Source organism: Amphiura filiformis, chromosome 15 (genome assembly GCF_039555335.1).
Source record: "Amphiura filiformis chromosome 15, Afil_fr2py, whole genome shotgun sequence".
In the NCBI taxonomy this organism is placed as follows: Eukaryota; Metazoa; Echinodermata; class Ophiuroidea; order Amphilepidida; family Amphiuridae; genus Amphiura; species Amphiura filiformis.
The window spans coordinates 10,319,455-10,335,685 of NC_092642.1; the positions used below are offsets into that span (position 1 = coordinate 10,319,455).

General features: G+C 36.2%; 1 protein-coding gene across 1 annotated transcript; it reads left to right on the top strand.

The window, feature by feature from the left end:
* Positions 1-5,757: 5,757 nt before the first annotated feature.
* Positions 5,758-9,822, top strand: LOC140170704 (chymotrypsin A-like). The gene is made up of 5 exons (XM_072193942.1): positions 5,758-5,874; positions 6,152-6,230; positions 7,539-7,749; positions 8,668-8,939; positions 9,470-9,822. Exons 1-5 carry the CDS (start codon positions 5,758-5,760, stop codon positions 9,820-9,822), a joined length of 1,032 nt encoding a protein of 343 aa, XP_072050043.1.
* Positions 9,823-16,231: the final 6,409 nt, after the last annotated feature.

The following is a 16,231-nucleotide window of genomic DNA, read 5'->3' on the forward strand; positions in this document are numbered from 1 at the left end:
CGTGAACATGTTTAGAAGCTTAACATTACCTTTACATTATTATCAAATTCCTAAACATCAATGTTCAATGTAACATACATTGTAAAAATACATTATAAAATAAAAAGTTCAAATGAAAATTGTTTTTCCTTTATTGCGGTCTCTCTTGGTGTATGAATCCATCTACATTGTTTAGCAGGAAATAACTATAATAAGGTATAATATGCGGCCATGGAAATCTGGAACCTCAGTCTTGAGTTGGTTTCAAAACAGACACAGTAGAATAATATAAAATGTACCAGTCAATTTATCGGTTTAGGCCAGTTCAGCATCTTCCCCCACACACTTTGTTTATAACTAAATAGGGCAAAAGTAAAAATTGCCCAGGGTAGAGGTGGTTTTCACTGCAGGGTGTATCAAAATAAAGTATACAGTTTGAAAAATACCACTAGATTAAAAAGTATGCTCAGGTATATGGTAAACATACTTTGGTTGATAGCTGAATCAACATCTTCTCCTCCCACAACTGTAAAAGTAAAAGTACTGGCGTGTGACTATTAAAAAGGACTCAGTGGCTATTTTTGTGAGCCGTGTCAAAATAGTTGCGTGAAGTCAATTAAAATAACATGAGAATCACAGTTTCACCACTTTCTTTATTCCTTACAGTAATTGACAGAACACCTTGCAGAATTGTTTGGCAATCGTGTGAATGCTTTAAAACACCAAGTGGAATGGCCTCTAAGATCTCATGCTACACCTCTGGATTTCATCTTGTGGGGCTATCTGAAATAAAGGGTTTTCTAAGTCCTCCTGCAGACATTGATGAACTCCAGAGACACACAAGTTGACATCCTCAGTCAGGACGTCTCATAAGATGTGATGTGAATGCCATGTTGAGGAGAGCTGATATCTGCATACAGAGGATTGGTGGCCATGCCCTGGTGGCCATGTGGAAAACTAAAGACTGTGAATTACAGTAATGAAAGTGGTTAAACATGTGATTTTCATGTTGCTTTTGTTGCTTTTATTTACTCGGCTCGCAAAAAGAGCCACTGAGTCCTTATTGATGGTCACATGCCAGTGATTTTACAATTATGGGAGGACAAGATATGTTGATTCAGCTGTCAACTATAGCATTTTGACCAATACCTCATACTATCTAATCTAGTGGCATCTAGTATAGGCCTATTTTATTTTGATACACCCTGTATAGTAACTTCAACACGATCTCTATTATGGGGAAATGCTAAACGGCATCGTACCTCGACCATTACTCCAAAGAGGGACACAATTATCTAAATTATCTAAATTGTTCATGTTGTCGATGACCCAATAAAAATGTCTACAGGTTTAGGGAAATGCTAAAGGGCATCGTACCTAGACCAGTACTCCAAAGAGGGACACAATTATCTAAATTGTTCATGTTGTCGATGTCCCAATAAAAATGTCTATAGCCACTGGAAAAAATAGAATATTAATGGTGCATTCTACAGTCCCGGTCTTTAAAACAAAAAGTAGCCTATGAAGTAGACTACCCAAAATATAGGTCTACTACAAGTAAGATATGTATCTTATAGGGGCTAGGACTACAACTACTGCACTTGAAATTTTATTTCAGCACAGACAACAGTTGTGGAGTTACAGTCAAAAATGAGGGAAAACCAATATTTGATTAATAATTCAATAACTACTTACCTTGAGTTGCTGAATTGTCAGTGCAGTAGTTGTAGTCCTTGCCCCTATAATATACATATCTTACTTGTCACCAATGCGTTATAATTTTTGAGAAAAATGCAAAAATAGGCAAAAAATTGGTCAGTGGTGTAGTACCCCCTTAAGGAGACTGAATTTGAGTTTTGTGAAGAGTAAAATTTATTGATATTTGAGGTGATATTTACTGAACCTAAATACCAAGTGTTTGTCAGAACAGAAATACACTTGCAATGTAGTTTTGAAAGTGGGAGGAACTTTAAAAGGTGGTACATACTCAGAAAGTTTGAATGTCCCCCCCGGGCCAAATGTTATAAACGTACTGTACACAATGAAACAGCATGAGTTCATTGGACAATCACGAATCAGCACAGTTGTTTTTGTATCGTAGGATAACATTTAACCCCCGTGGAGGGGGATTCAAACTTTTTGAGTACGTACCACTTTTAAGAGCCATATTCTTAAGCTCTTCCCATTTGCAAAAAAATTGATACACTCATAGAAATGACTTGTTCGCTTTGTTGGCCCAATTCAAAAGGAATAAGTTTGAACAACTCAAAAATAGTGTAAAGTTGCCAAAACAAAATTCATTTTAGTTATCCGAACTTAAAAAATGCTGAAAAAGTTCAAAAAGTTCCGTCAACTAATCAGCTTTGTTGGCATTACTTAAAAAGTTGATGTAAGTCGTTGCGTCAACTTTTTAAGTAATGCCAACTTCTGAATTCTAGTTCACGGAACTTAGAGAAAAATTAACAAGGTTCAAAGAACCAATTAGTTGAGTTATTGTAACTCAACATGTAAGTTGATGTAACTCGTTCATATTAAGTTACTGGTACTTATTGTTTTGAGTTATTCCAATTTAGTACTTTGTTACTTAAATCACGTAATTGGATCATTTTCTGCACAATTAGCAGTATTCAAATATTTATTTTTGTAATCAGTGCAAAATTTTGTATACTATAACACATCTCTAGAAAATTATGCTAACCTAGTTTCATTTTCTGAGTTTTAACAACTCAATAAAGTAAGTGCAAATGAGTGCGACCAACATAATGATATCGAGTCAGCGTTACTCAAAATTGTACGCATTGGCATTACTCGGAAAGTTGACGCAACGACTTACATCAACTTACTGAGTAATGCCAACGAACAATTTCTATGGGTGTACATTGCAAGTGCAGCTCTGACGAATGCCAATTGCTGACGAAGTTTAGGGAATATCACCTCAAAACCCAATAGATTTGATAATAACAGAACAATATTGCATAAAGTCCGAAATTGTGTCCCCCCCTCCTCCCCCCCCACAAAGCTCAAATTCAACCTCTATAAATTCGCTATTTTAGACAAATTCACTACATTATTAGCATACATAATTGAAAGCACATTTTCTATCAAACACCAGCTCCAGACTAGTCTTGGAATTTTGGGGAAAATATTCCATACTTAATGTCACGTCTGTAATAATAATGATCATAAGCTATTAATATTAATTATGTATAGTCATAGTAATAACAATAATAATGATAGTAGAATTAAATATTATATTAATGAATATCCTGGAAAGATAATATTTGTTTAATATCAACTGTAGGAAGTTCTAAACAAAATAAGATGATGAGCATGAGTTAAATATGGAAATTGGGAGATATACCCACCTAAATTAAATGAGAACATTTAAGAAAGGTATAGATTGGGCAAGGTCAGGACGGGGATATGACAAGACAAGATAAGACAGGTACATTGAATTACTGAATTAAATAAGGATAAGGGGTGAAATAATGCAATTCAAATATACATGTACTGTGTAAAATGGGTATCTTTACAGTTAAAACGAAAGTGATTTCTTAATGATACACTAAATTACAAATAAATAAGTTATCGATGGAGAAATTTATTCCCCATGCTACGCATTTGAATGACAAAAGGTAAAGTTTCAAAAGTGACAAATTTGGATATATTTCCTCCTTCCGGGTGATTCCCGCTGCCTTTTGTAACGGGCTCATTACAGCTTGAAAGACTTACTTGCTATCCTGTGTTTATAATCTGCTTGCTTCAAAGGGAAAGTCAATATAATGCTCTCTTTTTTCTTCAAACCAGTATAAATGAGGTAAATAAAGTCGTACCATCACTGATAGCCAGTATGGAGTCAAGTGACTCTCAAAGTGGAGTAAACTAGCACTAACTCTCAAAAGGAGTCACAAGAGAGTCAGTTGACTCTACCCGTGGAGTCAATTGACTCTTAATTCAGAGTCGTCGACGGCGTCAAGACATTTATGACTCTTCAAGAGAGTCAGACTCTGGAATAGTTTGGCTGTTGACACCATGGAATGTATATTTTCCCATTCCTAAGGGATGGTGGTTCAGCCTAAATTTTGTTCATACTGTCGTCTGACGATCGCTTATATGGTGTGAAACTCAAAGCAAAGTTCTTGATGTACATCTATGTGTGTCATTGTTTTGTGCTAATTCCGAACTGTCGGAGTGACCCTGTAATGGAGTCAGGGTGACTCTATATATGGAGTATGGGTTACTCTAGAAGCAGAGTCCAGCCATTACGCGACTCTATGTCTAAAATGACTCCATATTGGGAGTAAAATGACTCCTGCGTAGAGTCAACAACAGTGACTCTTCTGCGGAGTCAAGAAATTTATGACTCTTATGACCCAATATGGAGTTATTTTAGACATAGAGTCGCAGAGTCACCCTGATTCGTCACCCTGACTCCAATTTGGCTTTTAGTGATGCATGCCGATTGAGACATCAAAATACGTAGAACAAAATTCTATCTATTACTTATTTTGTATTTTAGTTTTAGTATGCTTAGGAAAGCTTTTGTTTTAAGTGTAAAGACACTCAGTGTGCGCAGAATACTAGTATAATGACACTTACAGGAGAATGAGTAGGACCCAGAGGATGATTTAAGCACTACCCAGCAAGTCTTGCAGTTAGCATAGCTGTGTGAGTGAATATGACACCACTGCCCGCCCACTGCATAGACGTGCATTGTTAAATTTGAATTTGGACTGATGTATTAACAATAAAAACACCTTCAAAAAGCTGGTCGATTTCACATTTTATGTTATCTACAGAAGGTGTGAATTATCCTTTATGCATCACTTTAGATCTGAAATCGACCAAGTAATAATGACACACACATACAATTCTAAAAGAACATCTTTTGCACAGAGTTCAATAGTATTTGAAAAGTAAAGTGGTAGTTGAAACTCTAGTGATAACACTTTTGCAGTGCATGATGGGGCTTCCTTAAATCATCCTCTGAGTAGGACCTATACAGATGAGGAATTAGGCCCTATGTGTTTGTGCAAATTTAGAAATGATAGATACGTTATGTGTAAAAACATACAAATGGACTAAATTAATATAGGCCTAGACTTTGAAAGTATCTTGATGCACTGTGTATACATTTCAAGAATAACATTTTTTATGATGTTTTGGGTGGGAATCGCGATACTAATAATACTGATGTTCTCTATCCAGGATATGTAATCGTATCATTTGTAATCTAAGCTCAAAATAAATGAGCATAACATACAATACGGAATAACTGTCTGGTTTAGTAGCCCTCAAATAATTAGTCAAATCGTCGTCTTCTCAATTCATTAAAATATTAGTTTCGATGTGGATTCCCGCTGGAGAACACGGCCACAGTAATGCGGATGTCTGCCATCGTCTACCCGGTATCGTATGTCGCTATAAATGGGAATAATGTATGGTAATAACGGAGTATGATGACAGCTACATTATGACGACATTTTTATTCAAAAACATCCCACAAATGACTTATTTATAATTAGAATAATTGCTATAAAGCTTATCCGTTATGGCAAAATGAGTCATTGTGATATCAGTGTTTAAATTTAAAACTGTGATTTGTAAAGAAGCTTTCTAAAAACAGAAAAACAAACCAAATATTTTGCTATAAAAGTGGTAAAAGGCACACAAATTTGTTAAGATATTCGGAGCTAGACCTAAGAAGGAATAAAAACTCGACAATATTTCAAGAACAGAAGACTGACCATTGAGCCTTTCAGGAACAGAAACATCATCATGTTTGTGGTAGTTATACCCCTGTGTTTAGTATTTTGGGTGGCATATGCAACCCCGATACATCCGGATCCACTTGATAAAAAATACGAAGAACTACTTGATGCAGTAAAGACAGAGGTACGTATGGTACATTGAACAATTGGCCGGGTAAGTGTAAAAGTGTATTAGACTGCTTCTATTTTAGAGAATAGCTTATTTTTGATGAAAATCAGGAAGCTGAATTAGATTTTGCTGCCTGCCAATCAGCTGCAGTGGCAGTATTTTGAGACCGCGACCCTAAAAAAGACGTTACGGGAAGTTCTTGCACTAAACCAGCAAAATGGCAATGGAGATTGATTGAAATCACAATAGAAAATTTGGTATCTCTCTTGAATCTGGTAAAATTCTATTTCAGAATACAGCAGATGACGACAATAACTATTGGAATCACGGTTTTCTTGGAATGTACAGAATACACCGCTCTACAGATGAAGGTAGGTTTGATATTAATTCATTTTTCCACCCATTGCCTAATACAGGTGAGTACACTTTTCGAATACTGCGCAAGGATTAATAGTTCAATTAGAAAAAAAGTATGCTTAAAGCCTTATTGTAACAATCCCATAAAAAATAAATTATTATTGAAATGTTAGCTTTTACAGTTAGATATGTCCCATTTTGAGCCGAACATCTAAGGTAAAGAAAAGAAAATTATAATTAACTACCAGCGCCGATGTCACCAATACATGTAACGCCATCGATCGTGCGTGCTACGGCACGGTCTTTTAACCGTCCTGCACGCCATGTACGTAATGTGTTATGAAAATCGACTAATATTTCCATCCTAAATAAATCGTCTTGTTCAGACGGTCTATTCAAAATCTAAAAATTTGATCAAACTTTAGTACCTAAAGTTTTGATTTTTGCAGGGTATGTTAGTTTACTAAAGTACATTACAATCGTGTAAAACAGAATTTTGAAAAATATTGAGGGCGTCCTCCTGAGCAAATGTTACATTACATTATGGCATTAAAATAATTACGTTCGTATTGTTTTGTTGAGTTACTTCAATATCGGGGTTACATCATGTATTTCCTCTGAGGAACCATTTCATGATTTAACCATTATAGCCCTGTCCACTTTTTTTTAAATTTTGGAGTGCGTGTAATTATTGCATTATCCGAAAGGTGTTTGTAAATGTATTGATCGGCAATCATACAGTTTGGCACCTATTCATGCAAATTTGTCTCTGCAGGATGTTAATGTGTGATTGGGGGATGTATAAGTTTACTATCCGTGGACAAAAAATCATTAAATCATGAATTTTGGAGAAGAAATCACTGTATTTCATATAGGCTGAGTAAATGCTATGATTGAGAAAAATGATGCTATTGGTAAAAACCCATTCTTTGTGTTTCTGAGTTTAGATATGCATATTCATCCTTATCCTTGCAAATAAGCAAAGGAACCCAAATTAGCTCAAATACAAATCTTTCAGAAAAATCACATGTACACTGCTTACAATGCTGATAATTTGGCATCTAAACTTGAAGTATTGCATGCACATGTATGTCTCGCAACTTAAAACTGCCATAAATGAGGTTTTCGGAATAAGGTAGTGAACAATATCATTTATGAAGAGATAAAACCTGGCACCTATAAATTGAATGATTGCTTTTTATGTGTCTCGTTATCTAATTGTTTACCCTTAAATTACCCTGCTGTCTGTTTATCTATTTCTACCTTTCCACCTTCTCCCTCTTATTATACGGTATATGTTTATTTTCTATTCGTCAATTCAGAGACATCCCAGAAATGTGGCATTCGCCCAACACCGGATTACCTCATTACCAATGATATTCCATTTGCCAGCCGCATTGTCGGTGGCTCATCAGCAGTTCAACGATGGCCATGGCAAGCGTTACTGTTCGACAATGACAATCAGAAACCATTTTGTGGTGGGGTACTAATTGGAAGTCAGCATGTATTAACCGCCGCACATTGCTTCGATAGGTAAATGCTTAAAATCTATTTCATATCACGCACCATTAGATATTATCGGGAGGGGGGATAGGGAGTTTTTGAAGAAAAAAATTTTTGCCTCACTAATGAGTAAAAAAATTGCCTCACTGATGAGTAAAAAAAAAAATTTGCCTCAATGATGAGTAAAAAAAAAATCCCTACCCAGCTCTGTATAAAGGTATACATTAAAATTGAAAAAAGACAACTTCGCCGCCGAAGGCAGCGAAAAAAAAAGTGCCTCCAAAGTCAGCGAAAAAGTAAAATTCTGCCTGACCCAAACTCCCCCCCCCCGATAATATCTAATGGTGCGTCCCTAAGGTTCACTTACACGTATGAAGAAATAAAATTAATATCATTCGTGGCTATTGACGGTTTAGTTATGAAATTATCATTGAAGGGTCCAAGAAGATTCGTGTTAGGTGGTAAACCAGACATTATTGTGTTTGGTTGAAAATACTTGGTTTACTTTTCATCATGTCCTTTACTGAGCTTTACTGAAGCAAAGGATTAAGTTCATAAAAGCTAAACAAAAGTATAATACATCTTTTGGAAAGAAGTACACACACTACGCAAAAGTATCCAACATCGCTGAAAAAGAACAATTCATCTTATATCCTGTCGATTTCACATTACATACTAGATGACAATATCATTAATGTTCAAGATATATTTATGACCAAGCTAATCAATTTGATGGAAGGTGTCACCTATTAGTGACTTCATTGTCGTTTTCCAGCGCTTACAATGACAGAAAGAAGTCAATCCGTTTATTATTTATATATTATTATTATTATTATTATTATTATTATTATTATTATTATTATTATTATTATTATTATTATTATTATTATTATTATTATTATCTACCACATTTATTTACCACAATACTATCTTTATTGTGTCATTTAGTCACAACAGAAACAACATTGACGTCATTGTAGGGGAGCACGACAGATCCTATGTTGAGGGAACAGAGCAGGTCTATTCCATAGAGTGTCTGTTTATTCACTCTCGCTACGTACCCAATTTTCCATACCATAATGACATAGCTATGCTCAAGTTGGAGACAAGAGAAGACGAGACAGTTGAAATCACAAAAAATGTGCTTCCTGTTTGTCTGCCAGAAAAAGGAGAATGCAAGGCAAATACGCTATGCTATATTACGGGATGGGGCTATACCGGTGAGTACACTTTTCGAATACCGCGCGCATTCGAGGTCCAATAAGTTTCATGCCGAGTCTTTAACATGTTACAAAAGGCTGACTTCTTTAATTGCATAACACATCTCTACCTATAAAGTGCTTTTAAACCATTTTAGCTTATCATTTTTGCCACCATTTTAGCTTATCATTTTTGCCCTCTATATTTGTTTACTGTTACCAAGGAATTATATTAAATCAGTATGTATCTTATAACAATTTTTTTATTCTATTCAAGTAGAGTATTAATAGAATAAAATCTTTTTACAAACTGTGCTTAATCAGGCACGCTAAAATAATCTCTTCCACAATGGGTGGTAGCAAATTTAATACTATGTAGCTTCTATCATGTGTTGTTTAAAAAGAGACTTCTAAGGCTATAGGTCATCATAGGTCAGGTTACTGGTCACCTGGTTGAGGTCAAATTTAGGCATCCATTTTGAACAACATGTGATATCATAATGACCTTAAGCATTTGACAATGTTCAACCTGTTATATTTTTTAATACTAGGTTTCGCAAATCTCTTTGCCGGAAAATTTCCCGCTCTACTTCAAGAAGCCCAGGTTCCACTTCTCAGCCTTGATGCCTGTCAACAAGCATATGGTATTTTGATTTCGAAACAAATGCAATGTGCTGGATTTCTAGATGGCGCACATCGAACTGATACATGCAAAGGAGATAGTGGCGGTCCACTCGTGTGTCAAGACGAAAGCGGGCAATTCAAACTATGGGGTATTACCTCTTGGGGAAACAACAATTTCTGTAGCTTAGAGCCTAGTGAGCCTGCACCTGGAGTGTACACGAAAGTTGACAAATATCTTAAGTGGATTTACAAGAAGCTGACAACAAGTAAATGCAAATAGTTTCAGATGAAGTTGAAACTCTAATATGCATTTGTGCATGTTGTTAAGAGCCCGGGGGGGGGGGGGTGTTCGAAAAAATTTGTACAGGGGTTTGCCACGCAGACTTTTGGATGCTGACTTTCTCTATACCTACTTTTTGCTGTTTTTGCAACCCATCAGTATACCAATTTTCAAGAAAAAGCACCCAAATAGCACCCAAATTTGCCATAATTGGGCGCTTTAAGGGCATATTTGCAAAAATGCGCCCAATTGGTGTCCACTGAAAACCCACCCATCGATATACCAAAATCGCTGAAAAGGTACCCCAAAACCGTGGCACGTCCCCGTATACCTTCAACCAGGAATAACCCCCTCCGGGGTTAAGAGTCGGAAAGACTGGAGGCCAAATGCATCTTTTCCCAGTTCTTACAAGAATGCACAACAACAACAACGCACTATTTATATAAGTTAACTAAATTTAAATTTATTCGCCGTTACACCGAGTCATGAACAATTTAACTGTTTATATGGTGAACATGTAGGTAGAAAAGGAAACATGAGAAAATTACTTTGAAGACGATTGCCACTCATTAGACTGTACACCCTTGGTATTCAATAGATAATCACACCATTTTGAACACTGCTGGTGTTACTTTCAACACCTACAAGTGTATTGTCACACCCGTATGGGTGAATAATACCACCAGAAATGTTAAAATAACACCAAACATTTGCACCGGTGTTAAAATATAAAGATATTTACCAAATCTTACACAGCTGGTGTGTGGATTTAAATGGAATAGCTCAATGCTGGCAACAAAAAGTGTCATGACAATCTACACGTTGCATGATCGTAAACACATGAAATATGAAGCATTGGATCATCTTCTATGTGCTCATTTATTTTTCAATAAGGTTTCGAAGATCTGTTCTTCGGAGAATTTCCCGCTCTCCTTCAAGAAGCCCAAGTTCCACCCCTCAGCCTTGATGCCTGCCAACAAGGATACGGTACTTTACCGGTTTCGAAACAAAGTCAATGTAATGCATTTATAGAGGGCGCACATCGAAGTGATACACGCAAACACAGGTAACAGGCAAACAGGCAATGCAAGCAGGTGGCATATGAGAAAGTGGTGGACCATTCGTGTCTCAAGACAATAACCATGATAACGGGAATTCAAATTTTGTGGGTTTACCCGAAAACTCTATAGCACCATTTTACGAATAAGCCCAACATAGAAACGTCAGGTTTTTTTGTGTGTCAAATTTGGGAGCTGTACCTGTGATACTGGTGATGAATGCTTTCTAAGATATACGTGCGAGACTATTTATAGATTGTTATGTCAAGTTTAACATTTTCAGGTCAGCCAGACAAAGTCGGGGACAAAGTACTTTAGTATGAATGTCTCCCAACCATGACGGTTTTCTACTGTGATTTTTTTATATTTCGGTGACCCGCAAATCCACATTTGGTTACACTGTGATTTGGTGCGAGGTGTGTGTGTTTAATAATGTAGCGTTAAATTGATTGCAAACCATGTTATTATTATATTTTACATTAATTTATGATTATTATTGTTGTAATGGAAGGTACAACCATGTACACTGTAAAAATATTTTACTCAACACTGAGTAAAAAGGTCACAGCTCAACAGTTGAGTAAAAAAATACTCCACACTGAGCTCATTATAGGTCACAACTCAACTGTTGAGTAAGAAATTACTCAACATTGATTATTTTTTTACTCATTTCGGATTGACTCATTCCGAACCACCGTCATTCCGAACCCTAATCCTAACCCTAAACCTAACCCTAACCCTAAAATGCGGACTGACGGTGGTTCGGACTGACGGTGTTGTACGATCCTCCGGATGAGCAAATCGCTTAAAGTGATGATATAATGCATTTACATAAAGAAATGTATTCCTTTTTAGATACTTTTCTTGTTTATTTTACTAATTCAGCCCGGGGATCACAGGGATCGTAAACTTATTTAGTTATGCATGAACGACAGTTACTATTGACATACTAATATTTAATTGTACAAAATCAGTGATTTCGGTACCTATAGTGTGTGAGTTCATGTCACGTCAACCAAATTCGTCATTATATACTTTCATTTTGCAATGAACATTGGAGTTGGCCATACCTTTTCGTGTTTTGTTATATGATATTGGATTCGGAAGACTATTGCGTGAGCCTGGGAGTCTGTGACCAACATTTGAATATTCACAAGGTATGTGATTAATTCAAAAATAAAATCCGATGATTTAACAAATTTATTTCATTTTGTTGCTATATTAGACATTATCATGGAAAGGTATAGTGTGTGAGCCTGACTCCTCAGATGGTGTGTTTGGTACCAGTTGGGGGGGGGAGGGGCAAGGCTGCACTGCTACCGGAGATAGTTGACATCATGGGCTACATACATTACCTAGGTAACACAGCAAAATAGTCAAGACCAATAGGCCTCAATGGGACATGACCTATTTTGCTGTGTTACCTTGGTAACAGAACATCCTAGATGATGCAATCCTATCCTTATTTGAATTGTTTTATCAAAACGAACAATTTGACACCTCTTTTGGCAAAACCGGAGCACTTTGATCAGTTTATAATATCGAATTGATTATTTCGCATTCATCGAGTGGCCATGGAGAGCGCCATTAGACATGTTACAAGACTACCAAGTGACAGGTGATGGACCCATACACACACAATAGAATAGGCACTCTTTTGATAATTTTCATCAAGGTTACTCAAAACTTACCTAGCTAATTTATTATACAGCAGTGGTCTCTCTTTTTTAAACATGTTACGAACAACTTAATTTAGAAAATATTTACCAACGGAAATAAAAATCCATCGACGGAAAGTCTTGTTATGTTCTCACAAACTTAGACATAATAATAAAAAAAAATTGTTCTAAAGATTGCCAAGGTTACTGCTGTCACATTCAAAAGCACAGGAAAACCACCCACAGCGTTGAGGTCACCTTTCTAGACTTCTTGTCTACTGGCAGTAATGGATACTACCAGTGCTAGCATCAATGAATTGTTTAAAACGAATTAATAAATTCGGAATTATAGACTGTTGATGTTTTTGACCCTCATAGAGACAAAAACGTGACCTTAACACAATTTGAGCATTTGAAATTTGACCCTGTGTAAAGTTCGCTGACCTTTTTCCGCCAAAAGCTACTCCGGTTCAATTGCTATCAGGCATTTTTGTGTAGCCCATGATGTCAACTACCTATGGTAAAAGTACAGCTTTGCCCCCCCAAGTGGTACCGTCCAACCCCCGGCCCCTTCCACATTACCTCGTACGACTATAACACTACAAGTGGCCTACTAATTTTGATTATGCCTTTTGATTTCATGGAAAAACAGTGGCATCATCGACAGGAATTATATATAATAAACAAAAATTTTCACCAGGATCGCCGTCGCAAATAATAAAGGAGACAAGTAGAAAAGGTGATCCTGTCTGGGAATGGAACCCAGGACCTGTGCCTTAAACACTTGGCCACGGGAGCTTCGTGATTAGGCTGGTTGCAATTCGAACCTATAAGCGGTCACTTTAATTTTGATTTCTGTACTAAATTGAGCGCTATCTATTACCTAAGCTCTCTTTATTACCATGATTACGTTGATTTGTTTTGTATTTCCACGACTTTTTATATCACATTCTCTTTACTCTTGCCTCTTCTAAAAGGGTTTTAGTTAGGGTGTAGGAAATTTTATGTTATGATCAGGGTTAGGGATGATTTAGGGTTAGAGCTGGCATTAGGATTATGGTTAGTGTTTTCAAAAGTAAAACGGTAATAGTGGCCATTTTGTCTTGCTGCTTGAAATGCGCTCACAAAAGTTGTCACAAATATTGTTTGTGCATTGTATGTTTTTTAAAGATCAACACAATACTATAGTTAATAATATTGTGTAAAATCAATTTGATGACAACAAGACCACCAAGTGAAAAAGCTCAACAAATGCCTCAATAATAATAATAATTGCATTCCAATTTATTCCAAAAAAATCTCATAACCCCAAGAAAATTGTAGGCCTGAGAGATAAGTTTCTGTCTGTTAGATTAGATATATCAAAATAGAGTAGCGTCGACTGTCTCGTCCCCCGCCTACACCCCCCAACACATGGCCTGTGTTATATGTGCCATTGTGCTGTAGGTTATTAAATAGAAATTTTTGTTTGCTTCTATCGTCTAAGCAATTTAACTAATTGTTTTGTGATAGGCCTCCAAAGCACCCCCTCCCCCATGTAATTCAAATTCAGACCATCCACTTTGAAAAATAATAAATCAAAAACATTGCATAGCCTTGAATATCAACCTTATTATGCATCAAATCTATAAATAATAAATAATTATCAGGCATGAAGCTCATGGTTTTATTTAAAACAAACTCATAATGACCATAAAAACAGCCGGCCCTCAACACGCGATATTCAAATTTCCCGCGCCGAAATTTTTCTAGTGCATTGACCTAATGGTTATTGTGTTCAATTGTCGTCAGCTTTCATTATATTACTCCCGGGTATAATGGGGGGGGGTGTAGGCGGGGGACGAGACAGACAGTCGACGCTACTCTATTTTGATATATCTACTGAGATTACTGAGACGTCATTGCACTAGACAATTTCAGTGCCCGGGAATTTGGAATATCGCGTGTTGAGAGACGGCTGTTTTTATTAATTTTTATGGCCAATATGAGTTTATTTAAAATAAAATCACGTGATTTGTGCTTGATATTTATTTTTCCAACATTATAAGGCGAAACGTTGTGATTGCCGGAGACGCCCTTTAATATTCTCCTCAAAGTGCGGTATTTATTAACATCTGTGTTTGTTTCCACAAAGTTCACAAATCTGAATTTAAGCCAATTTTGGTTCGGATTTAGCAAATCATTGATAGTACAAAATCATTGATAGTACAAAATCATCAGAAAACTCTTGATTGCATTTCGTGAGAAGTGCGACAAGTACCACGTGCAATTTGACTAAGGTTCCATCTGAGTTCCCTCATTACGCTTACCTGGTATTATGTTTTCCAGCAATTGCTGTTTCTAGAATGTGAAATGAAAGTTGTAGAAATTGTAAAGTACGATCAATATCAAAATATCTATTCCGACCTAGTGAAAATGAAATGTAAATGGTTCAAACCGATTCCACGAAATTGTAGAACAAGATAAAAAGTAAAAATAATATAGATTTCACTATATATGGCATGTATCTTGATATTAATCATTTATTGGGCTCTACATTCATGACATTTGAGTGTTACAAAATTAGGGAATCATGTTCAGGTATACACGGCGATTTTCCTATACACGGTTCAAGAGCACAATTTATATAAAAAAGCGACAATTCCTTCATTTGGGTTGTCTTGATTTTGATTCAATTCTTTAATTCAGTTCACTAAATTTGATAATTTAATTCACAGTTTTGCATTAATTTTGATTGGATTTTCTAGCCACATTCTAGACATCCGAAACTAATGTCTTACGCAGTCAAGGCGCATTCGGTATGTTGTTAACGCCAGCAAATGTGGTTTTAAAGGGGCAGTGAGAGATTTCTCATGAAAATCAAATTGGAACATTTCACTTTATTTTGATAGACTGGGTCCATATAAACCCACCGGAGCTGCAATTACAAGAAAGAAGGCAGCAAATAGTAAAATAAATGAAATTTTGTGAGCGCTACGTTTAGCATATAAACCGAATTTTGAGTTTTGCGCGCGCGTTGCATTCTGGGATTGAACCAAGGCTTATATCGCTTTCATGTCGATGTGACAGTTAGCCGTGTATGAATGGCTGTGGTGCGGGGACAGCTACGATACACGATATAGTAAACAATCGGACATGTAAACAAACAGTTAAATACGCCGTATTCAGTTTCTTCTAAAGAAATAATAATTTCATCATAGTGTTGTGTCAATATATAATTATCATCGTGTTTATATTAGGCCTATATCCCACCATGGAATTGAAATAGAGCAGCTTTATAGAACCAGAGAAGATCATGAGAATATCTTCCATACTGCAGTTACTGTCCGTTTTCCTATACACAATACACAGTGCTCTTACCATTGACGCGTGACCTCTACACATAGCGTATGGGGATTTGCCTAGTTAACGTCGCTGTGTGAAAAATAACCGGCCGATATTAAAAGTACTCTTCTAAAATTCTAGAAAATATAGTTTTGTAACATGTCCTAAATTTTTAGCTAATTTAGATGTTTGGAAATATGCGTACTTTGGTGTTTTAGTGTATGTTATAGGTAATAGTACATTGCCTAGTTAACGTCGCTGTGTGAAAAATAACCGGCCAATATTAAAAGTACTCTTCTAAAATTCTAGAAAATATAGTTTTGTAACATGTCCTAAATTTTTAGCTAATTTAGATGTTTGGAAATATTC